We start from the raw sequence: 18,097 nt of genomic DNA, 5'->3' as shown, positions 1-18,097 counted from the left end.
TTTTTTTTTTTTTTTTTTTATAAATTTACATATGTACATGCCTGAAAACTTTCCAAAGAGTTATTAGTGAGGTTTCCCTCTATATGTCCTTTAAAAGCAGAGACCCAACAGAGTATTCTGTGATTAAATAGGTGTGCACAAGACTTACATTTATCTCTTTCCTGGTTTTTTTATATAACTAGTGTTTCAAATGGAAGTTCTTTTTTAGAAGTAAAGTTATCTAAGGAAACTTGGTCTATTTAAAAAAAGTGTACTTGTACACAGTGGGTGTACACAGCTGGGTTCATCTTGATATACAAGTTTAAACAACTGCGTCATCTGATATTTGTGTCTCTGATGAAGTCTTAAGTGCACTATCCAGTATAGGCAGATATATCTGTGAAATACAGACTGGCCTTTCTTGTAATGGTGGTAAAGCTGATGAATCATCTTGCGTTGAGTCCTGGGAAAGAGTTGTGCTAGAAGACCTTCAAAGGTCGTTCAATGCATATTGAACCACAAATGGTGCTGGCACAGCCTTACGTATTTCTCTGTTTGTGAAGCACAATTTGTGGTTTAAGGCTCTGATGCTGACGAGGTTTGTATCCTGTCTGTATAAAAAACAAATTCTAGAAACTTCTTATTGAGTCCCAGCTTAACTTCTATGTGTATGACAATGAGAATCTTGGTTCTCTGGGACTTGTTTCATTAGGGTCTCGCTCAAGCCACAGTAGATATCAAAAAGGCAAACCAGAATGTTTCCTTTCCAGAAATGTCCRAAACTTGTTGCATCCTACTCTTTGAATGCCTGAAAAGCTACCCAAGTACTCTGAATTGCAACACTGTTATATGACAGATACTGCTTGAGACAGACACTGKTGTTGAGCTCAGTAATGTATAATTTTTGAGCTCAACGGGTGAGAATGTCAAAGTCTTCTGCAGCACAGCAAACAGATCACCAGCTGTATTATTACATTAATACTATATTGTGTAATAGGTATATTTCAACTATTCCACATACAGTAGGAAGGCCTAGATTCAGCAGGGAAGGTTATTTAGAGAACCATCTCAAGCCAGATCCTATCAGGAAAATGTTTGAGATCCTCTGGTTTCCAGTATCCTCTCATCTAGTAGCATCTTGTGATGCTTCTTTCTAGTGCATCTCCTTGTTTTTTTTTTTTGGTTTTTTTTTTTTTTTTTTTTTTTTTGGTTTTTTTTCTTCTGGGCTTGTGGGAACTAGATTCATCTTTACATACACGCAAGTTAGTCAATGTAACTGGAGGACAAGAAGTTGTGTATATGGAATCACAAGACTATAGGTTTCTGTATGTCCGCAAGCTGCCAGCACCTACTAGCAGCAAGGCTGCAGGGAAGCAGATAGACAAGCTTGCCTGTAAATCCTGGAATCCAGCACTAGCTGCTATGAGGGCTGGACAAAAGTGATAGGCATGGATAGTAGATGAGTGTTATTCAGAGGACAGCTTTCAGACTGGCTATTTGTATTTTTGTAAACATGTTAGCTGTGGCCATATATATATGTATATAGGGAGTGAAATGTTTGAACTGCATCATAAACCTAATGCTGGGTCTTGCAAAGTAACAGCAGCTCTGGGTCCTTAGGGCACTTTTGGATGTTTTTCTACAGCAGTTTCAGTCAACATCAATAATGGGAAGAAAATGAAAACATTTTCTATGTTTCAGGAGGAGAAAAAAAAAAGGTTCCCTGCTCCCTGTCATGCTAATGGTTACGCTTTGTGCTGTGTCAGCTTGGAGACTGGCTTGCAGCCTCCTGGCCCCTGTGGACTGGCCACCCCACAGCACAAGGGCCTGAGCTGTCCCCTCAGCTCGTGCAGCTCCTACACGGCATCACTCTCTGCTGTATCAGCACTGCTGCTCGTGAGGCAGCTGTGAGCCAGGTGGCTGAACTGATCCACATTGCAAATATTTGGAGATGACATGCCAAATSGTGCCTTGACTGAAGCGGGCAAGGGGATTTACTGAGCCCTCTTATAGAAAACTTGTTGAAAAGGGGATGGTAGGAGAGAGCTTGCTCCCAGGAGAAGCAAAGCTTGGCCTTGGCTTGCATGAGGGTTTTCCCCCAGCTCAGGGAACTGTATGAGCTCTGTTGGGATGAGCAGGCCGTGAGTGGATGCTCCTACCTCAAGCACAGGCCTGAGACCAGCTTGGAGAGAGCAGTAGCCAGCTCCTGTAGTGCTGTACTGCCTCTCTGCCAGGTAAGATGTACTGCATTGGTTATTAAGATCATATAGATCTGCCAGAATATTTATGTAGACTTAAACATGACTGCAGGGCAGCCAGTGCAGCAAGCTCAGGAAGACGTGGTCTATCGGAGTGAGTGCTCCATATGGATGGTAGGGTCTGTAGCTTATATCTGCCAACCCATGTGGGCCATTTTGGTGGCTGGTAACCCAAAGGGCTATCTAGGGGACAGGGGATAGGTGATGTCTAGGGGACATCACCTTCAGGAGAGGCTCCCCAGCACTACTTTGCCCAGAGGCAGTGTGGAGGGGAAGGATCTGAAACACCAGAGGAAGGGAGCATGTGCTTAGATGAGACAGAGTGTTACAGGAGTGACCTCCAGGTGGACAGGGCAGCTTCCTCAAGATCTTACAGCAGTCGGGAGCTCGGGAGCAGACATTTATTTTCGGTCTTCACGTATGACATGCTTAAAACAGTGTGCTTCAAAAGGATACTTCTTACCTTAGATAAAAATCCCTTGTCCATTTAAAAACACAGTAACATGCATATCTGGTCTTCTAGCATCTCATTAGCATTGCTCGTTGTCAGCTTGTGCAGTGCCTATCCAAAACAAGTAACTTGATAACACCTGAAGAGTGTAGTTTGCAAAGACTCTACTGGATGAAATTTTGCTCCTTGTTCCCCCACAGCTGACAGTTTTTTTCCTGGTCTCAGCTCTTTGGTGTCATAGCTTGCATACTTCCTTAACTTCAGAGGGCAAATTGCTTATTAAATAGCTAATGTTTATTGAACGTTTTGAGGCTGTTACTGTTGCATGTTAGAAATGTGAGAAATAATTGCTTTGTTTATACAAGCAGCTCATTAGACTCCCCGAGAAGGGGTTATGTAACAAGAATGTGTGGGATTGAATGGAACAACAGTTTCCGGGACTGCAGTGAAAATTGTCTTCTCTCCAGTTTCATCAAACTATGTTGCTTTTTATTTAGTGCTGGGCGTAGCATCTGTGAGGATGCTCTTGCCAGCAGTACATGACAGGATTTTCTTAATTGTTCTACCCAGGAAAGACAAGTTCACTTAAGCACAGTTAGCATCCACTTTAGCATTCATTATGTCAGTGACCAATTGGCTCTTTGGGAGAGGAGTCAGTCGTATTCTTAGAAATGATTAACTAATGAATCAGTAAAAGGTACAAGCAAACTCTGCGCTATCTGTGTGATCTGATCTCCCTTGGAAACAAGATATGGAGGATTTGGTCACTAGCTATGTGAGAATTTAGATGGAATTTAAATGTATTTGTGGAAATAAGAATCAAAATAGCATTCACTGCATAGACTTGCACGCGATGGCATCCTTTGCCAGAGTGCATACTCCCTGAAGGGCCATGCTAGGTAAGGCACATAAATGTTCTCAGCTGCTTCTTGATCTAGGAACACCACTTTTCTCCCTAAGCACCAGAATCAGGCATTTTTCTACCTGTACCAATAGGTGTTTGCTGAAGCAGGCAACAGCTTGCTAAGGTTCAGTCTTCTGGACTCACTGCTATCACCTTCTCAGTCCCAGGAGTGATTGCACACAAATCCAAGGAAACAGCCCATGGAGCTGGAACAGGAGCTGGAGCCCCTGGAGYCCGAGGGCTACCCTATTAGGAAGGAACCTTATCCAAGATCTGTCCAGGTATCAGAGAGTTTGTAATAGCTGAAGGGACTGTACAGAACCAGCACAGCAATGTAAAAGGGAACCTGACTTTTAGTCAACTGTTAGATAAGTCAGCTGGGATGCTGACATCGTCCCTTTTATGTCCATCTCTGATGTGACCTCAGCCCGTGGCTCTACTTCTAGATACAGTGCCATGTAATGGAAAAAAATKGCAGAGTAATAGGCCTACTTTCCACAGCATATAATGGAGGCAAGAGAAGTGCAAATTAGGAACCCAGAAATAGCTGTTCTTCATCTAGATCAGAGGAAAACCTCCTCATATTTCTCCTTGCAGTATATACTGTATCCAGGGCATGGTCTAAGCTGGAATCAATGGTACAAGCAAGCAGTGACAGACTGTGTTGAATAGTTACAATACTGCTTTTTTTTTTTTTTTTTGGAAATCAACTATTGAAGAGTCTTTCAGACATGCACAGAGTGCAGTGCTAGTTCAACTAGTTTCACTAGTTCCTAGTTCAAGCAGTTGAGTTGAAAAGAGACTTTTCTTTTTCTATGTGAGCTCCTCTATTCATTTAAACATCCTGCAGTTACTTGATGGGGCTTAAATAATACTTCACTTGCTGAATTCACGGAGAAAAGTGCATGCTGCTGTGAGCGAACTCAAACACAGCCCATGCATCTGTTGAGGAAACATTAAGCATCTGTCATACATCCCATCCTTCCTTCCTTCCTCAGGTTTTAACATCCCTCCTCATTTCATATTTGGTTTTCTTTTTCTTGTCTCTTCTATCAAATTCGTTGTTATTCATGTGCTCGTTCACTGGGCAACTAACTGACTTCTTTGGGTAGTACCTACTTGTAGCCACTCACCGAAACAAGATTCAGTAATAAATTCTGTAAATGTTCCTTGGAGCTTCCTGTTTACCAATCTGGCATGGAAGGATTAAAGTAAAAGAAGGTGTTCTGAGAAATTGGGTGGAGGAAAATGGGAAAAAGGAGATGGCAATAATGGCGTAAAAATAGAGAAAGAATGCAGATGATGAAGGAATGGGTGTCATAAACATCCGTGGGAAACGAAAGTAAGTTTTTTTGTGTGTGAAGTAGTATTTGATGATTGAATAAAATAAAACAAGAATCATTTCCTTTGTGGCAGGGATTACTGGCTGATGTTCTTTGGTTTCTCTTACAAAAGTTATCAAGCAAGATGGATGTCAGGGCACTCTCTAGCCTTTTGGACTGTGCATTTATAGCTGCATGTGCCATTTCCTACTCGACAGGACCACTGATATCTTTCCCAGATGTATTCTTTTTTTCCACTGTACTTGTTAAAAGTTAATGCAGCTCATTATCTTTAGTACCAGTCCTAGTAGCGGCTACCAACAGATATAATGTCTGCTACTGAAGAGCAAATGAATATTGTTATGATCCTTCATTGCTGCCTCATAACACATCAGCAGAGAAATGATAGCTTTTCAGATACCTGGGGATACAACAAAGTTTTTCCATTACAAGTGGTATTAATCTGAACAGGGAGAATGCAGAACCAGGGCATATGTGTCTGGTTTTGCAAAGCATTTAAATATGCCTTGAAGACTACTTAAATATTTACTGGAGCAGGATAATCACACTGATAAATGATGATGTATTTTAGAAAATGAAAAGACCCTCTAATTAAAATGTAAATTTAAATTTAAGAATTAATTTGCTCACTTAAACATAAGAGAATCTTCTTGGACAAATCTTACTAGCACATAACAATAATATCATTCTTTATTCTAGACACAGTTATTAGAAAAGCATTCAGACAAATGTCCAGATTATTGATTTTTGGTTTCCTTGAGAGGACTGTGTTTTGTTTTGTTTTATCAAGTTATTTAATAGTCAATATTTAGGTTTCAAATTTGTTCCTGAATAGAAATGAACTATTTAAATCATAGCAGTATCATAGCAGACCTCTGAGACTGGTAGGTAACCATGCCTTGCTTTCACATATGGGCAAGTCAAGCCAAGTGAAAGGTGCCGTTTTAGTAAAGAGTGTGCTTAACTTTACACGTCTGTGTAAGCCACTCTTCAGCAATGCACATGTAAGTATGGAAATGATATGCTTGACTGGTCCATTGAAAGAAGATTATGGATATCAATTAGGAGGGCCAAAAACAGCCTCTAGACACCCAGTTTCCAATTCTGTGCACTGACTACTCAGTTGCCTCACTCCTTTCAGGTTTTGGCCTTCCTCTTAGGAAAACAAAGGTTCTGGCATCACACTGTTGCTTGCTTATGTCCTTAACTATTAACTTCTGAATCTGCTGACCATGTCTAGGCAAATAGGATGGAGTGAGGAAACCATGCTATGCTTCCTTCCAGTTTCATGAAAATGGGTAGTGTGTAAAAGGAAGGAACCCGATGAGTGCTCTGCTGAAGGACAGTGTGAAAAGCTACAGCATGGCATTATGCTAATGAAATGATAAGGAAAGCTGCCATTCTTTAACAGAATATAGGAGATCTTTCTTGAAGCACAAATCTGTAGGAAAATGGCACTGGTCCTGCTGAGCATGCACATGCCCATTTTATTTTTTCAAATAAGACATTAATTGGGCAGCAATCTTTCAAGTCCCTGGTCCTTTGCTAGCCCATGCTATAGACTTCAGCTTATCATCTGTAGCTGGGGCTGGTACGTGACTTAGTTGTAAAGCAAAGCAAAGAAAAATTTCCAAACACAGTTCTTCTGGCAGCTCTCTTGTTACCAGTGCTGCAGAACACGTTTATCTTGATGTAGCATTACTTTCCTAACTCAACTGTGGTGTGGTGCAATTGTCTGTCAAGGAAAATGGATGTTTTCAATAACACCCAGTAGAAAATGTCTGTATGTGGCACTACACAATTCAGTGAAGTTGTGGGCAGGTGGAGGAGATGGAAATGAAGCTTTTGCCTTTTGATCAGGTTGATCTTGGTGATGGATGTATCAGTTTTGTAGGGCACCTGCAGTTAGCTCTGTGCTGAGATTTGTGTGTTCCTAAGTTCGCCCTTCTGCGTCACTCCATTTCCTTTAAGGAATTGAAATATCCCATGTTTTGGCCTCAGGTAGCTTTGTCCAGACAAGTATAAAAGATACATGAAGTCTTAACTCATTCATTACTTGAGTTAGCAGCAAAACAAGCAGAGCACACCAGTGGCCGCTGTATGGCAGTAATGTGTTGTTAATGCACACGGAGAGCAGAGTAGGTTTGGGAATGCCTCCAGTTCTGTAATCACTGATTTGATATTAGCATTGCCCTCTTCTGATCAGTCCCAATATTGCATGCCATTCTCTTGGAAGACAAATTCATGCCCTAAATTTAGTGCAGCAGCAGGCACAAAGTAACGACTTTTGGCTATCTTAGTGATCACTGAATACACATACTCCATAGCCAAATAGCTGTGGAACTTGAGGAGAAAACATGATATAAGACAGAGYTGTAAAATGAAGATGAAACTTTTTGTGTGTACGTTTATTTACACAGCAGGCCATAGTCTCTAGTCCAGTCTCAGGTCGAGTTCATACACTAGGGCATATGGTTCTGGAAAGTCCTTTTACTCAGGAGTCATGAGAGGAAACATGAACCTGGATCCTACACTGAATAGGTTTCCACACTTCTTTGCTTTTCTGGTGACTCATACATAAGTGTTGGTCCTTTATACTGTATTTTTGCCTTTWAAAAAAATCCTCATTTATATTTAGGTTTGTTATATTCTGCTGATGTGAATTTTGGCAGCTGTACTCCGGCAACATTTAGTTGGGCACGTGCTTGCCTTCCTTGCATGCAGTATTTCATCAGGCAATATATGAATGGCTGTATAGAAACCGCTGAGCACAGAAGCTTTGTGGTAAACACGTTCAAAACTTTTTMTTTCAAGTTTACAGTTTGTTCTCATTCAGACATTCACTCTTGATTTCTCAGTAGGTTTGAGGGTAATAGATGGTATTTGATGTATGATGTTCTTTCCCCCTAGAGAAATGTCAAATTTTTAGATGATGACTCACAACCAGTTATGAAATCAGCTATATTTTTGCTTCTTYATTGTGTAAAAAGTAGATACAGAAAAGACTGCAGAAACAGATTTGGGGGCTGCCTCTAGCTGTCGGTGAAGTATCTGTTACCCCACTTATATCTATGACTGATAGATATCAAAGCAATAGATGCATGGATTAGCTTATGAATTCTAARTGGTCCTGCTATGTCAAATGTTTTGCCCTGTTTAGTGAGATGAGGAGAGAGGATGTAATTGCAACACGTAAGTTGCGTGCAGTGGACTCCACATGAGCATCCATCTCAAATGCCAGAAGGGATGCTGCACTCACTATTTTATTACAATGCCCCATCCAAGGAGTCAATATTTTCTTGCGTGTTGTAGCAGGTGTTCACTCTGCAGCCTCATGTGCAGTTGTAAAGCTGGAAGGAGATACTAGCAGCTTTTGGCCAACCTGTCAAGAAGTTGCATAACTTCTGCTGAATTTGCTGTGTCAAGCAAATGGCTTCAAATTTACAGAAGGTAGATTTAAATTGCTGCAGCTACTTCTGTCACATCACCTGTTGAGCATTATGGAAAAGAAAAAGCATCCAGCTGCTGCTTTAGTTCCTATATGGTATTTCATGTCATGAGTGTAGAAGCATTATCTCACAGGCCTTTGGTTGTGTCCTGAGAATTTTTGCTTTGTTGTCAAAGGACTCTGTGTGCAGTTTAAGGTCACACACCAAAAAAATAGCTTTCTTTTTTTTTTTTTTCTGTAATCCATATGCTTCCTTTCCATGATGGAGTATTTATCTCATCATACAAAAACATTCCAGAAGACACCGACCTTCCCAGAGCTTCCCTGYAGTTCTGGATATGTGCAGTACTAAGGGTGAGGCACCACATGTCACAGTTGTTAATTGTATAAGATAAAACTAGGCAGTGTAAGTGCTTGAGCCCTTTAGGATCAAAGCTTCCACTTCTCCAGAAGTGGCCAGAGCAACTTCCAACTAAAGTACACTAGACATTCAAGAAAACACTGCAATTATTCTTTCTGTAAATAAAACATAAATATAAATAAAATATGATGTCATCATAATGGTGACATTGAAGAGGAAAATGCTGCTTGTATATATTTAAGACTGGGACTTTTGTAATTTAGAGTCCAGGTCAGGTTTCAGTCCTTCTTGAGAATTGTATCACCAAGAAAAGGCCTCTTTCTCCTTAGTGTCAAATACAATGTGAATCTTCCTTCATTTTAAGCTTACTGCTCCTGGGCAGTATCCTCCATGGGCACTGTTCCTGCTCTTTTTTGCCTCTAAAGTAYAAGGATTTTATCATTCCTCCCTTCAAACTTTCTTTGCCTTGCTAACTAACCCCACTTCACTCAGCCTGCCCCCTTTCCTGAACTTCTGCCTTTCCTCTTTGCAGGCCTTTCTCCTGCAGGTCCTGCTCTTTGTTCTCCAGTGCTACTCTACATGTTAAGTCTTCCCTATAATGAGTGGAGTATGAAGCCTCCCTCCCATGTCATAATCTACACACCTTTTTATTCCTCTGCTTTCCCCAATGCCGGGTTATTTGGCTGTCTGCAGTTAACCATCCGCTTTTCTACAAAGCTGCATTTGATATTCCTCAATATTTATACCGCCTTACCCCCATGCTTAGCGATCTGTACGTGTTCTTCTCCTTTGCCCAGACCCTTCTGCATGTTGACCTTGTCCTCCCATGCTTGCGGTCCCCTCACAGCTTGTTGCTGCCTGTAGGTTTTGGTGTGCCCATGGGAATTTCCAGGGAAGGCTGTGTGCTCCTCAACGTGTTTGCTTTCCCTAGAGCTGCCAAGAGCTSTCTCTAAGTGCATGCTCCAAGCTCTGGCAACTAGTTCCCTGAGTTGATTAGGTCTTATAAAAACAAATTCTCCTTTGTGGTTTAAATRTATTGCCTCTTGGTGTAATTGAGTCTCTCCTATTGCTCCTTTTGATTACAAGTGAACGGGTAAGCATTAGATTTGCTCTTGGAAGCACATTGATTACTTTCAATACCCTGCCATGTCCCTTCTTATTTGCCTCTCCCCTTGCTGGCACTGGGAGCAGAACTGTCAGTCCATTTTCTCACAGATTTTTTTCCCATGCTTCTAATTGTTGCTCTCACATCTGTGGGGCCTCCTGCTAGATTCCTGCTACCTGCTTTGAAGTAGGATGTTCAGAAAGAGATTCAGGCCAAGCATGACCTTTACATTTCAATATTATTAATCTCTGCTATCCTGCAGGTGGCATTTCTGGTTTTGATTGTTACTCCAGGGAGGAAAGGTTTCCAAAGAGCAGTGAACAAGCTCATGCATTTTCCAAAGAAACTGTAATTACTACAGAAATGTAGCAGAAGAAAGTAAGTTATTTCTTCATGTAATAGTTACCATATGCTTATCAGTTTTGTTTAACAGATTTTGAGGAATCTCTAGATGCTGTTCTTGAAACCCATGGTGGGTGTAGAGAGCCACTGTCCGCTATGGGAGCCCACTATCAGTTGCCCACAGCACAATTCTCATGCAGAACCAAGTAAAACTTGATGGTGTGACACAGGCCAGAAGTCCCACTGCTGTGCTTTTGTATCATTATCTTGTATTTATTTGCATTACCATGTGCATCTCCATAACTTGTATTTAGCTTAGCTGTTTCTTCCAGAAGGACACCCTTCTTCAAATACTTAAAGCAATGGAGAAGTTGGCCCTCCCTTTGGTAGGTTTCCACTGATTTTTGACAGTACAATGATCAATGGCACTCAGTCACTGAGTCCTGAGCAGCCTCCGTGGGTCTCCCACTCGTGCCCCCTGCCCTTTCTGCTCAAAMCAGGAGCCTGGCCTTCAGTCATGGAAGCTTGTGGAGCAGCTCCACTCATGCTGTTCGCTGACAAGCAGCATGCCTACCTGTTCCTCGCTGTCATCTCTGCACCATATCATCATCCGTTGCCCTCTCAGCAATGCCAGCACCATGGCTGGCAATGTCGCAAGCACAGTTTCATGATATAACCAAGCCTGACTAGAGCTTAGGGCCTGGTGCACGSAGCAGACCTGCTATTCCTTGTTCAGGGCTAGATGTTACCTCCTCTCCAGATCCTCARGTCGTCAGAATCCAGACATGACGTTTAGAAGGCTAAACAGCGAAAAATTAGCTTATTGCATCACAAGTGCAAGATCTTATCTATGTTACAGGAGACTGGAACCTCTGGAAGTTTCTAGTCCTATCCCAAGTAACAATTCAGAGCAGGTTGCTTAGGACTTAGTCTAGCTGGATCTTGAACACCTCCAGGGATGGASACAGAACAGCCTCTCAGGGCAGCCTCCTGCATTTCTTGCCTGTCTTCCAAGCAGAAAAGTTTCTCCTCACATCCAGCCTGAAATTCTCTTGTTTCAAGCTCTATCCACTGTCTCTCACCCTCCCACCACACCCTGCTGAGAGGAGCCTGGGTCTGGCTCCCTGATGACTCCTCATTGGTGCTGAAACTGCCCCTTCCTCAGGCTGAGCAAGGCCAGAACCCCTGTCCTCTCCTCAGTGGTCAAGCCTTGGTGCCTCTCTGCTGAGCTTGCTCTAGCTAATCTCCCTTTCAGGCTCTGGGAGGGGTCCAAACCTAAGCACAGTATTCTAGATGTGTGCTAACAAAAGCCGGACAACTAATCACTTCCTTCTCTCTATTTGCCAAAGTCCTTTTTTTAATAGAGTCCAAATCTGAAACTTGCGCAGTTAAAAACACATACACACAGTAGCTGTTTAATACCTTGTGTCTTCTTCCCACAAATGTCTCCACCTATTGAAAACAAATCACCCCACTCCCTAGGGTGCAAACACCAATGATTGCACCACAGTCCTAAAGGTGCAGACATGTAGATCATCTCTCATGATTCCTTTCTGCTTTATGACATCCAGTAAGGTAAGACTGAAAGAATAGTTCATCTCATCAAATAGTGCCAGTAACTGTAGTGCTTGCTCCACCTCCTTCAAAGTTCTTTGGATCCATCATACTTAACCCTTTTTTATATTCAAACTAATTATTCAAAATAAAAAAACATTAACATATCCACAAAAACTTCAGTATCTTATCACATTTTTTTGAGATGTATATCCCAAAAGTGTAGAAAAAGATATTATCTTATGAAAAGGGCAGGCTTATCAACATGATCATTTCTTACTAAAGAGGAAATTGTAAAAAGGAAAATGAATAATTGGAAGTATTAAAAAGTTACCTATATCCATTTGAATGAGTTTCATTGAACAGATTTGGAACCAGACAATGGCATATTATAGCCCAATGAACTCTGGTACCTGCTACAACAAAAAATCACAACAAAAAGTGTTAATGATTGCAAATTTATTATATGGAACAGTCACTTCCAGACAGCTGAGTCACATAATAGACAATCTAAACAGGAAGTTTCTTTTCTTTGTATAAAGAAAGTCGTCAGCCTGGTAAACGGACCCACGAACTTCATACTTCATGATATTCTGAAACAAATTGAACAACAACAGACTATGTTAAGGTGTGGATCTGGATGCTATGCAATATTCATAGAAATGGTCTGAAACCTAGCTCCAGAAGATTAAACTTGAAAATTTGGGTAAGTAGGTATCCAGATCTGTTATTTATACTCATATGTGAATCCTTCCTCCTCACACAGCTCTCCTCTCTCTGCCTCTCTCCTCTCTACGTCACTAGAAGCACTAGAAACTTAGTCCATCTGTYCTGTGTATACCACCCCCTGCATTACTCTACTGCTTCTCATACTAGCTATGAAACATTTGCTGCACACATGGGGGCCTAAGAACACAAGAAGGGCTCTCCTGGCTCAGACCAAAGATCCATCTGGTTGCACATCTTCATTTGGCAGTGGGAAATGCTGGATGCCCAGGGCACACATGTAGTGATGCTGCTGCGCAGTATTCTTCCAGTCTCTGGTTTCTGTCCTTCTAAAATGGCTTAATCTTGAATGTACAGCAATAGTGTTCTTTAAGAAGCAACCCTTCCTGACAGACATCGAAGCAGTTCTGAGATTGCAGTCAGAAAAGGATGCTTTTTTATTTTATAGTTTTTAATTTTTTTTAGTAGGGAAAGTCGCATGGCCTACTTACCTCTGTCTTCAATAGTTCTTCCATTTCGAGGCTGAAAATTTTAATTAGATGGTCATACAGAGGTATTAGACATCCAATTCGTAAGCACACTCAAATACATCTCATGTCACGCRGACAGAGCACATAAAAAGGGTATAACAAGATTGCCTGCAAAGGGCAGCAAGTCAAATAGCAGGGRGATCCATGTAGGGTGGGTTTTGCCTTTGAATCTGTTGGATCTTCACAAAGCTTCTGACTTAACACCAAACAATCTGACTTCAGTTATTCTCATTAAGTATCTTGGTCCCACTTYATCAGGTACTAAGTAGACGTTTAAAATAGAGTACATAAATGCCATGATTGAAAGTAGTTGTCCAGACACATTTGAAATTGAACTAAAAAGTAATAGACAGATGAGCTGTGACACTGGTCATCTGTCAAGATCTCCTTTTTATTTTTTTTTCTTCTCTGATGTGCTAAAGATGGTAATATAAATTAGTTGGGTTTTAATAACATACTGCATCTATACAGGCAAAATCAAAACAAAATTAGGGATGTCATCTTTCACTGAAATTTCAGCCATTGCATTAGACTATGCCGAAGTTAGGCAATGGGTGAATATTTAGTGAAAGATGATATCCATAAATTTGCTTTGGGTTTTCATCATGCTATAGAGTGCACCACAGTTTACTGGTTTATTAGACTGCTTTATTATTATTTACATGGTTTATTRGACATGTTAACACTCAGCTTATGCGTATGCTTGCTTGGTGAATTTGGTACCTGTGCATATGGGCAGTCTCAGARATGCAAGACACATTATTTCCTATAWTTSAGTAGTTGGGCTCAGAACACAACATTTGCAGAATTATCTATCTAAATGAAAAATGTTAATCTATTGACACCTAAGATCTCATTATCTCATGGTCTTTTATTTGAACCAGGGCTTCCTGAGCAATGGCTCCCAAAGCTTTCAAAACAAGGGATATTTAGTATCTGCTGAAAACAGGGCAGTGCGGACCTGTGAAGGTAAAGTTACTCATATATAATTATATAATATAGTATGTTATTTGGTATTTTAAAAGGAAAAGATTCAGATACCCTGAAAAGGAAAAAGGGTCGTCCCAGAGTCCCATGACTATCCTGTAAAATAAAAGAAAAACTATTAACAAAATATTGTAATCTCAATACCATACATCTGTTGACAAGGTCCAGTGTMATTCCATAAGAATATTAATAATTCATGGCCTTTTTTGGCACCATGCACATAATGAGAGGATGCTAGTCCCCAGTGCCYATTCATCTGCAATGCTGATTAAAAATCAATACCCCAAAGGGACTGCCAAGAAMTATACTTTGTCTAGTGTAAATATATTAAATAGCCATAATTCATGATTTCCAGGCTTTAGAAAGTGTATAAAAGGAAGCTTTATACACAGTGGGTTGCTTTGCAGAAGCAGGGGCAGTGCAGATCTCAACCATTWCAAAAAAATGGGCTGACTGAAATAAAGCAGCAAAATAGACAGGGGAAGGACCATACTCCCCTGCCCACTGCCTCTTGCTTGGCATTGCATTTACATACCTTCTTTGTAAACTCTGCTGCAGCRATCTGTGATTCCTGCAAGGTGACAGCACATGTTAATCAAGATGCTGTCATTTCTTTGGTTGCTTACAGTAAACCTCTACCACTGCTTAAGTTGCTACAACACATGCAAGAAAAAAGTATACATATCACAGACAGCTTTGTCAATAACAGCAGTAAATGACTCTGTTTAAAGACTTATTAAAGTCTTAAGTAGGGTYACTTTAAGAGCTTTAGCTCATTGCTCCACTTGCATTCATTGCCATAAAACGCAGCACAGTTGTGCTCTGGAGGATGAAGCAGAGCTTGGCTGAGAAGACCACAGAAGCATCATCCATGAGGCCCAAATTATACTGATGGCTCTTCTCTTGTTAAAATATTTTGTGGCTTTTCAAGTTGCCCTTGTTTTTAAACCCAGGCATGACCACCATTCCTAAGCTCTGTCCCTGCAATGTGCTGTTCTCCAGGGAACTGCTCATTTGCCTACTCAGGAAGAGAAACCTTCTCAAGATGAGCTGGGTAGATACACCAGCMAATGGGCTTCGTACCTGGGGTGGGCTTGAGGAAATGGCACATGTAATGAGCAAGGATGTGAAGGCAGAGCGGAGAACATGGGCAAAGGATGTGGATGGGAAGCTGGAGAGAAGGAATATTAACAAAGAAAGGGAGTCAGCATTCGAGGTATGAGACAGATGTGATTGCAATGTGGCTGCATTTTGAYAGTACCTTTTGATTCCTCTGAAAACACCATCCACAAGATTTAACAAGATGAAAAATTGAACCCCAATATTCTATTTAGTTCTTTCAAAAGATTAAGGAGCTCTAGAGATAATGCTCAAGTCCTATTGACATCCAAATTTTGTCTGACTTCAGCTTTCATGGAGCTAAGGCACCATTCTCTCCATTAAAACACTATCTTCTCTAATCTGTAACTCTGATTCAATCAAAATTTAAAAAGACAAAAGAAAAGAATCCATAAATATAGAACCAGGTAGAAAGTTCAGGTGCAACTGAAATCTGTAGTAAATCATAACTCTTTCATTGGGAGCACTATATATAGACTTGTATTTGCAAGGTTTCCCCAATGTTCCTTGTGGGTTGAAGAAATACAGCTTTGTGTTGTAACAGATCAGAGCAACCAGGAAAAAAAATAGCACATTTTACATAGCTTTTTACACATCCCACATTTAAATCTGATCTGCCATTTAAACACAACTGGAAATCCTGCCACAAGTGACTGTCCAGCAGATATTAGTCTTGAAAAGGCACTACATGGGACACAGCTCCCTGTCCAGCGGATTCATGGCACAAGCTGAAGTTTTGGCAAAGTTAGTCGTGCACTACCAAGCAGGAAGAAGGTTCTGTGCAGAGCTACTGGATGCTTTGGGGTGTTCCTTAATGAGCCAAGATGCACAGGCAGAGGGGTCAATACTGAACTCAAAAGGCTTACTAGATATTYGAGACTGAAATGTTATGATTTTTTGTATAATAAATGCCAGTATTGTAGAWTTTTTCTGGCTATTTTAGGAAAATATGTTTGGAATTAAGATAAACTAAAGACACTGGCAAGAAGAGATAATGAAATATGTTTCAAGATATTCTGTTATTGTCTTGAATACAAGACATTGTCTTGTCCTTGTGATTTGAAAGAATAGGGGATCCAAAAGCTCTACAATGGCGTTTGCCTTTTCAATTGAGGATAATCAGACCTAACAAAACCAGTGTGCATTTTACTGGAAAGGTTCTTGATTAATTGGGGATAATAGGAAAGTTCTGTAAAGCAAAATGACATCGGGCCAGGTCCTAATGTGCTCGATTAGGTAGGATGAGTCGTCAGTACCTTGGTAGACTTAAGCTTCTGGTTCTGATTCGGGAGCCCTGAACCTAACCACAAACTGAGTACTAAAAGTACAGTAAAGCAACTTTCATACTTTCATGTTCAGTATGTCTTTAGTATCCTGTTGAGCCAATATTGTGTATTTTGTTAGCCTATTTAATTAGGCTAACAATTAGTCAAAAGTAAAGGTTAGGTTAAAATATGGAGCCCAGTCTTAAGCAGATGCATTGCTTCTTGAGCCCTAAATTGGTGAAATAAAAACTACATAAAAACAGTAATTTKATGTGTAATTTAATAGAGCTAACAATTACATTTAAATTACTAACATGAATAAATAGTCTCATATACTTCCTGGTTACTGTCCTATGCTTCCTAAACCACRATGATATCAGATTATACTTTAATCTAATCTATATTATATAATATTATGTTATTAGATTATATATCATTTGGAGAGAAATATTAGGAAATTGGTTTTGGCCCTGCTTTCTAGCTTAAAGGAGGGAATGCTTTTAGGTAAAAGAAGCAATTACACCTTACCTCATTTGTATGCATGCTGTTAAATATGGAGTAGCAAAGATCCAAAACAGTACTGGAAATCTGAAAAATCAAACAGCGCTTTAATGCACATTTACTGATCGGGTGTAATATACACAGTTCTACAGAAAACAGGCTTGATTCCAACCTCAACTCAATTTGAAAGAACTGAGAGCAGAGTCAGACTCCCTGTTATGAGACGAATAACAAAAAATCCTATGAGGAAACTGGATATAACATTACAAATGTTTTCAATACATTCTTGTGCTATAAAGAGACTTTAATCAGGCTTACATTTAAAGTACATTTCCCTGTGCTAAGCATTTTAGAAATCTTTCCGGAAATAATTTATCTACGTTCTTTTTCACCAATAATCAACTCAAGCAATCAGTACTCCCATATAAGCCTCTATAACCATACGCTGAAATCAATAACATGTCAGAAGCTATTCGCTATATATGTATTCGAATTCGAAACACAATCCTTTGTGTTTCACAAMGATGATTTTATCACTTCCAAAGAGCTGGAAATAACATCCCTGTTGGTTGCAAGGGGAAGAAGGAAAAGGGGATCAGTTTTAAATACGATGTCTCTGGCCAGGAACACTTGTCATAGCAGAACGGAGGAGCGCAGGAGTCGCGGGCAGGGCCAGGAGAGGCCCCTTAGCCTGCCGAGCCCTTCACGCCGTACCTGCGGCTGGTCGGACAGCTCCATCCACTGACTGAAGCACAGCGCCAGTTGCTTGAAAAGTAAAGATCGCACATTAGCAGCGGGATTCTCACACCTTGCCAGGTGTGTTTTGGCATGGGGGCTCGGGATGGGCCGGTTATTGCCTCCCGCTGGGCCCGCACCCCATCGCCCGCATGGCTGGGCACCTTCTGGCCGTGTCTCTATGTCTCACCCAGCTCTGCAGGCAGCAGAGCGGCTCAGGACCCACCACCGCGTCCACTGCCCCGGGGCCATCCTAGGTCGCTGTCCTCCCGGGACACGTCTCATTCCCCGCTTGCTCGGCCAGGCGGGAGCAGGCAGGCTTGGTCCCTCGCTTTAAGCCCGCGCTACCTTCGGGGGGGGGACGGCCGATGGCAAAGGAGAAGCAGGAGGCGGGGAAAATCCATACCTGACTTTTGGGAAGGTCGGCGCCGTCCGGGCGTCGGGAGAGCGGCTGGGGAAACCCTGCGGGCGACACAGGACAGGGGCTGC

At 41.2% G+C, this 18,097-nt stretch overlaps 1 protein-coding gene across 1 annotated transcript in view; it reads right to left on the bottom strand.

The window, feature by feature from the left end:
- Positions 1–12,205: 12,205 nt before the first annotated feature.
- Positions 12,206–18,097, bottom strand: part of NMS (neuromedin S) — a 6,493-nt gene continuing 601 nt past the window's right edge. Inside the window, exons 2-8 of the mRNA XM_026035650.1 lie at positions 18,015–18,070; positions 17,588–17,638; positions 16,901–16,960; positions 14,524–14,559; positions 14,043–14,084; positions 12,963–12,993; positions 12,206–12,338 (exon numbers count right to left, since the gene is read on the bottom strand). Coding sequence (XP_025891435.1) covers positions 12,322–12,338; positions 12,963–12,993; positions 14,043–14,084; positions 14,524–14,559; positions 16,901–16,960; positions 17,588–17,638; positions 18,015–18,070 — 293 coding nt within the window. The 3' untranslated portion in view covers positions 12,206–12,321. The remainder of the gene's footprint in view (positions 12,339–12,962; positions 12,994–14,042; positions 14,085–14,523; positions 14,560–16,900; positions 16,961–17,587; positions 17,639–18,014; positions 18,071–18,097) is intronic.

Source organism: Nothoprocta perdicaria, unplaced genomic scaffold, assembly GCF_003342845.1.
Source record: "Nothoprocta perdicaria isolate Ctin4 unplaced genomic scaffold, notPer1 scaffold_163, whole genome shotgun sequence".
Taxonomy (NCBI): Eukaryota; Metazoa; Chordata; class Aves; order Tinamiformes; family Tinamidae; genus Nothoprocta; species Nothoprocta perdicaria.
This window is presented reverse-complemented; position numbering and strand designations above follow the sequence as displayed.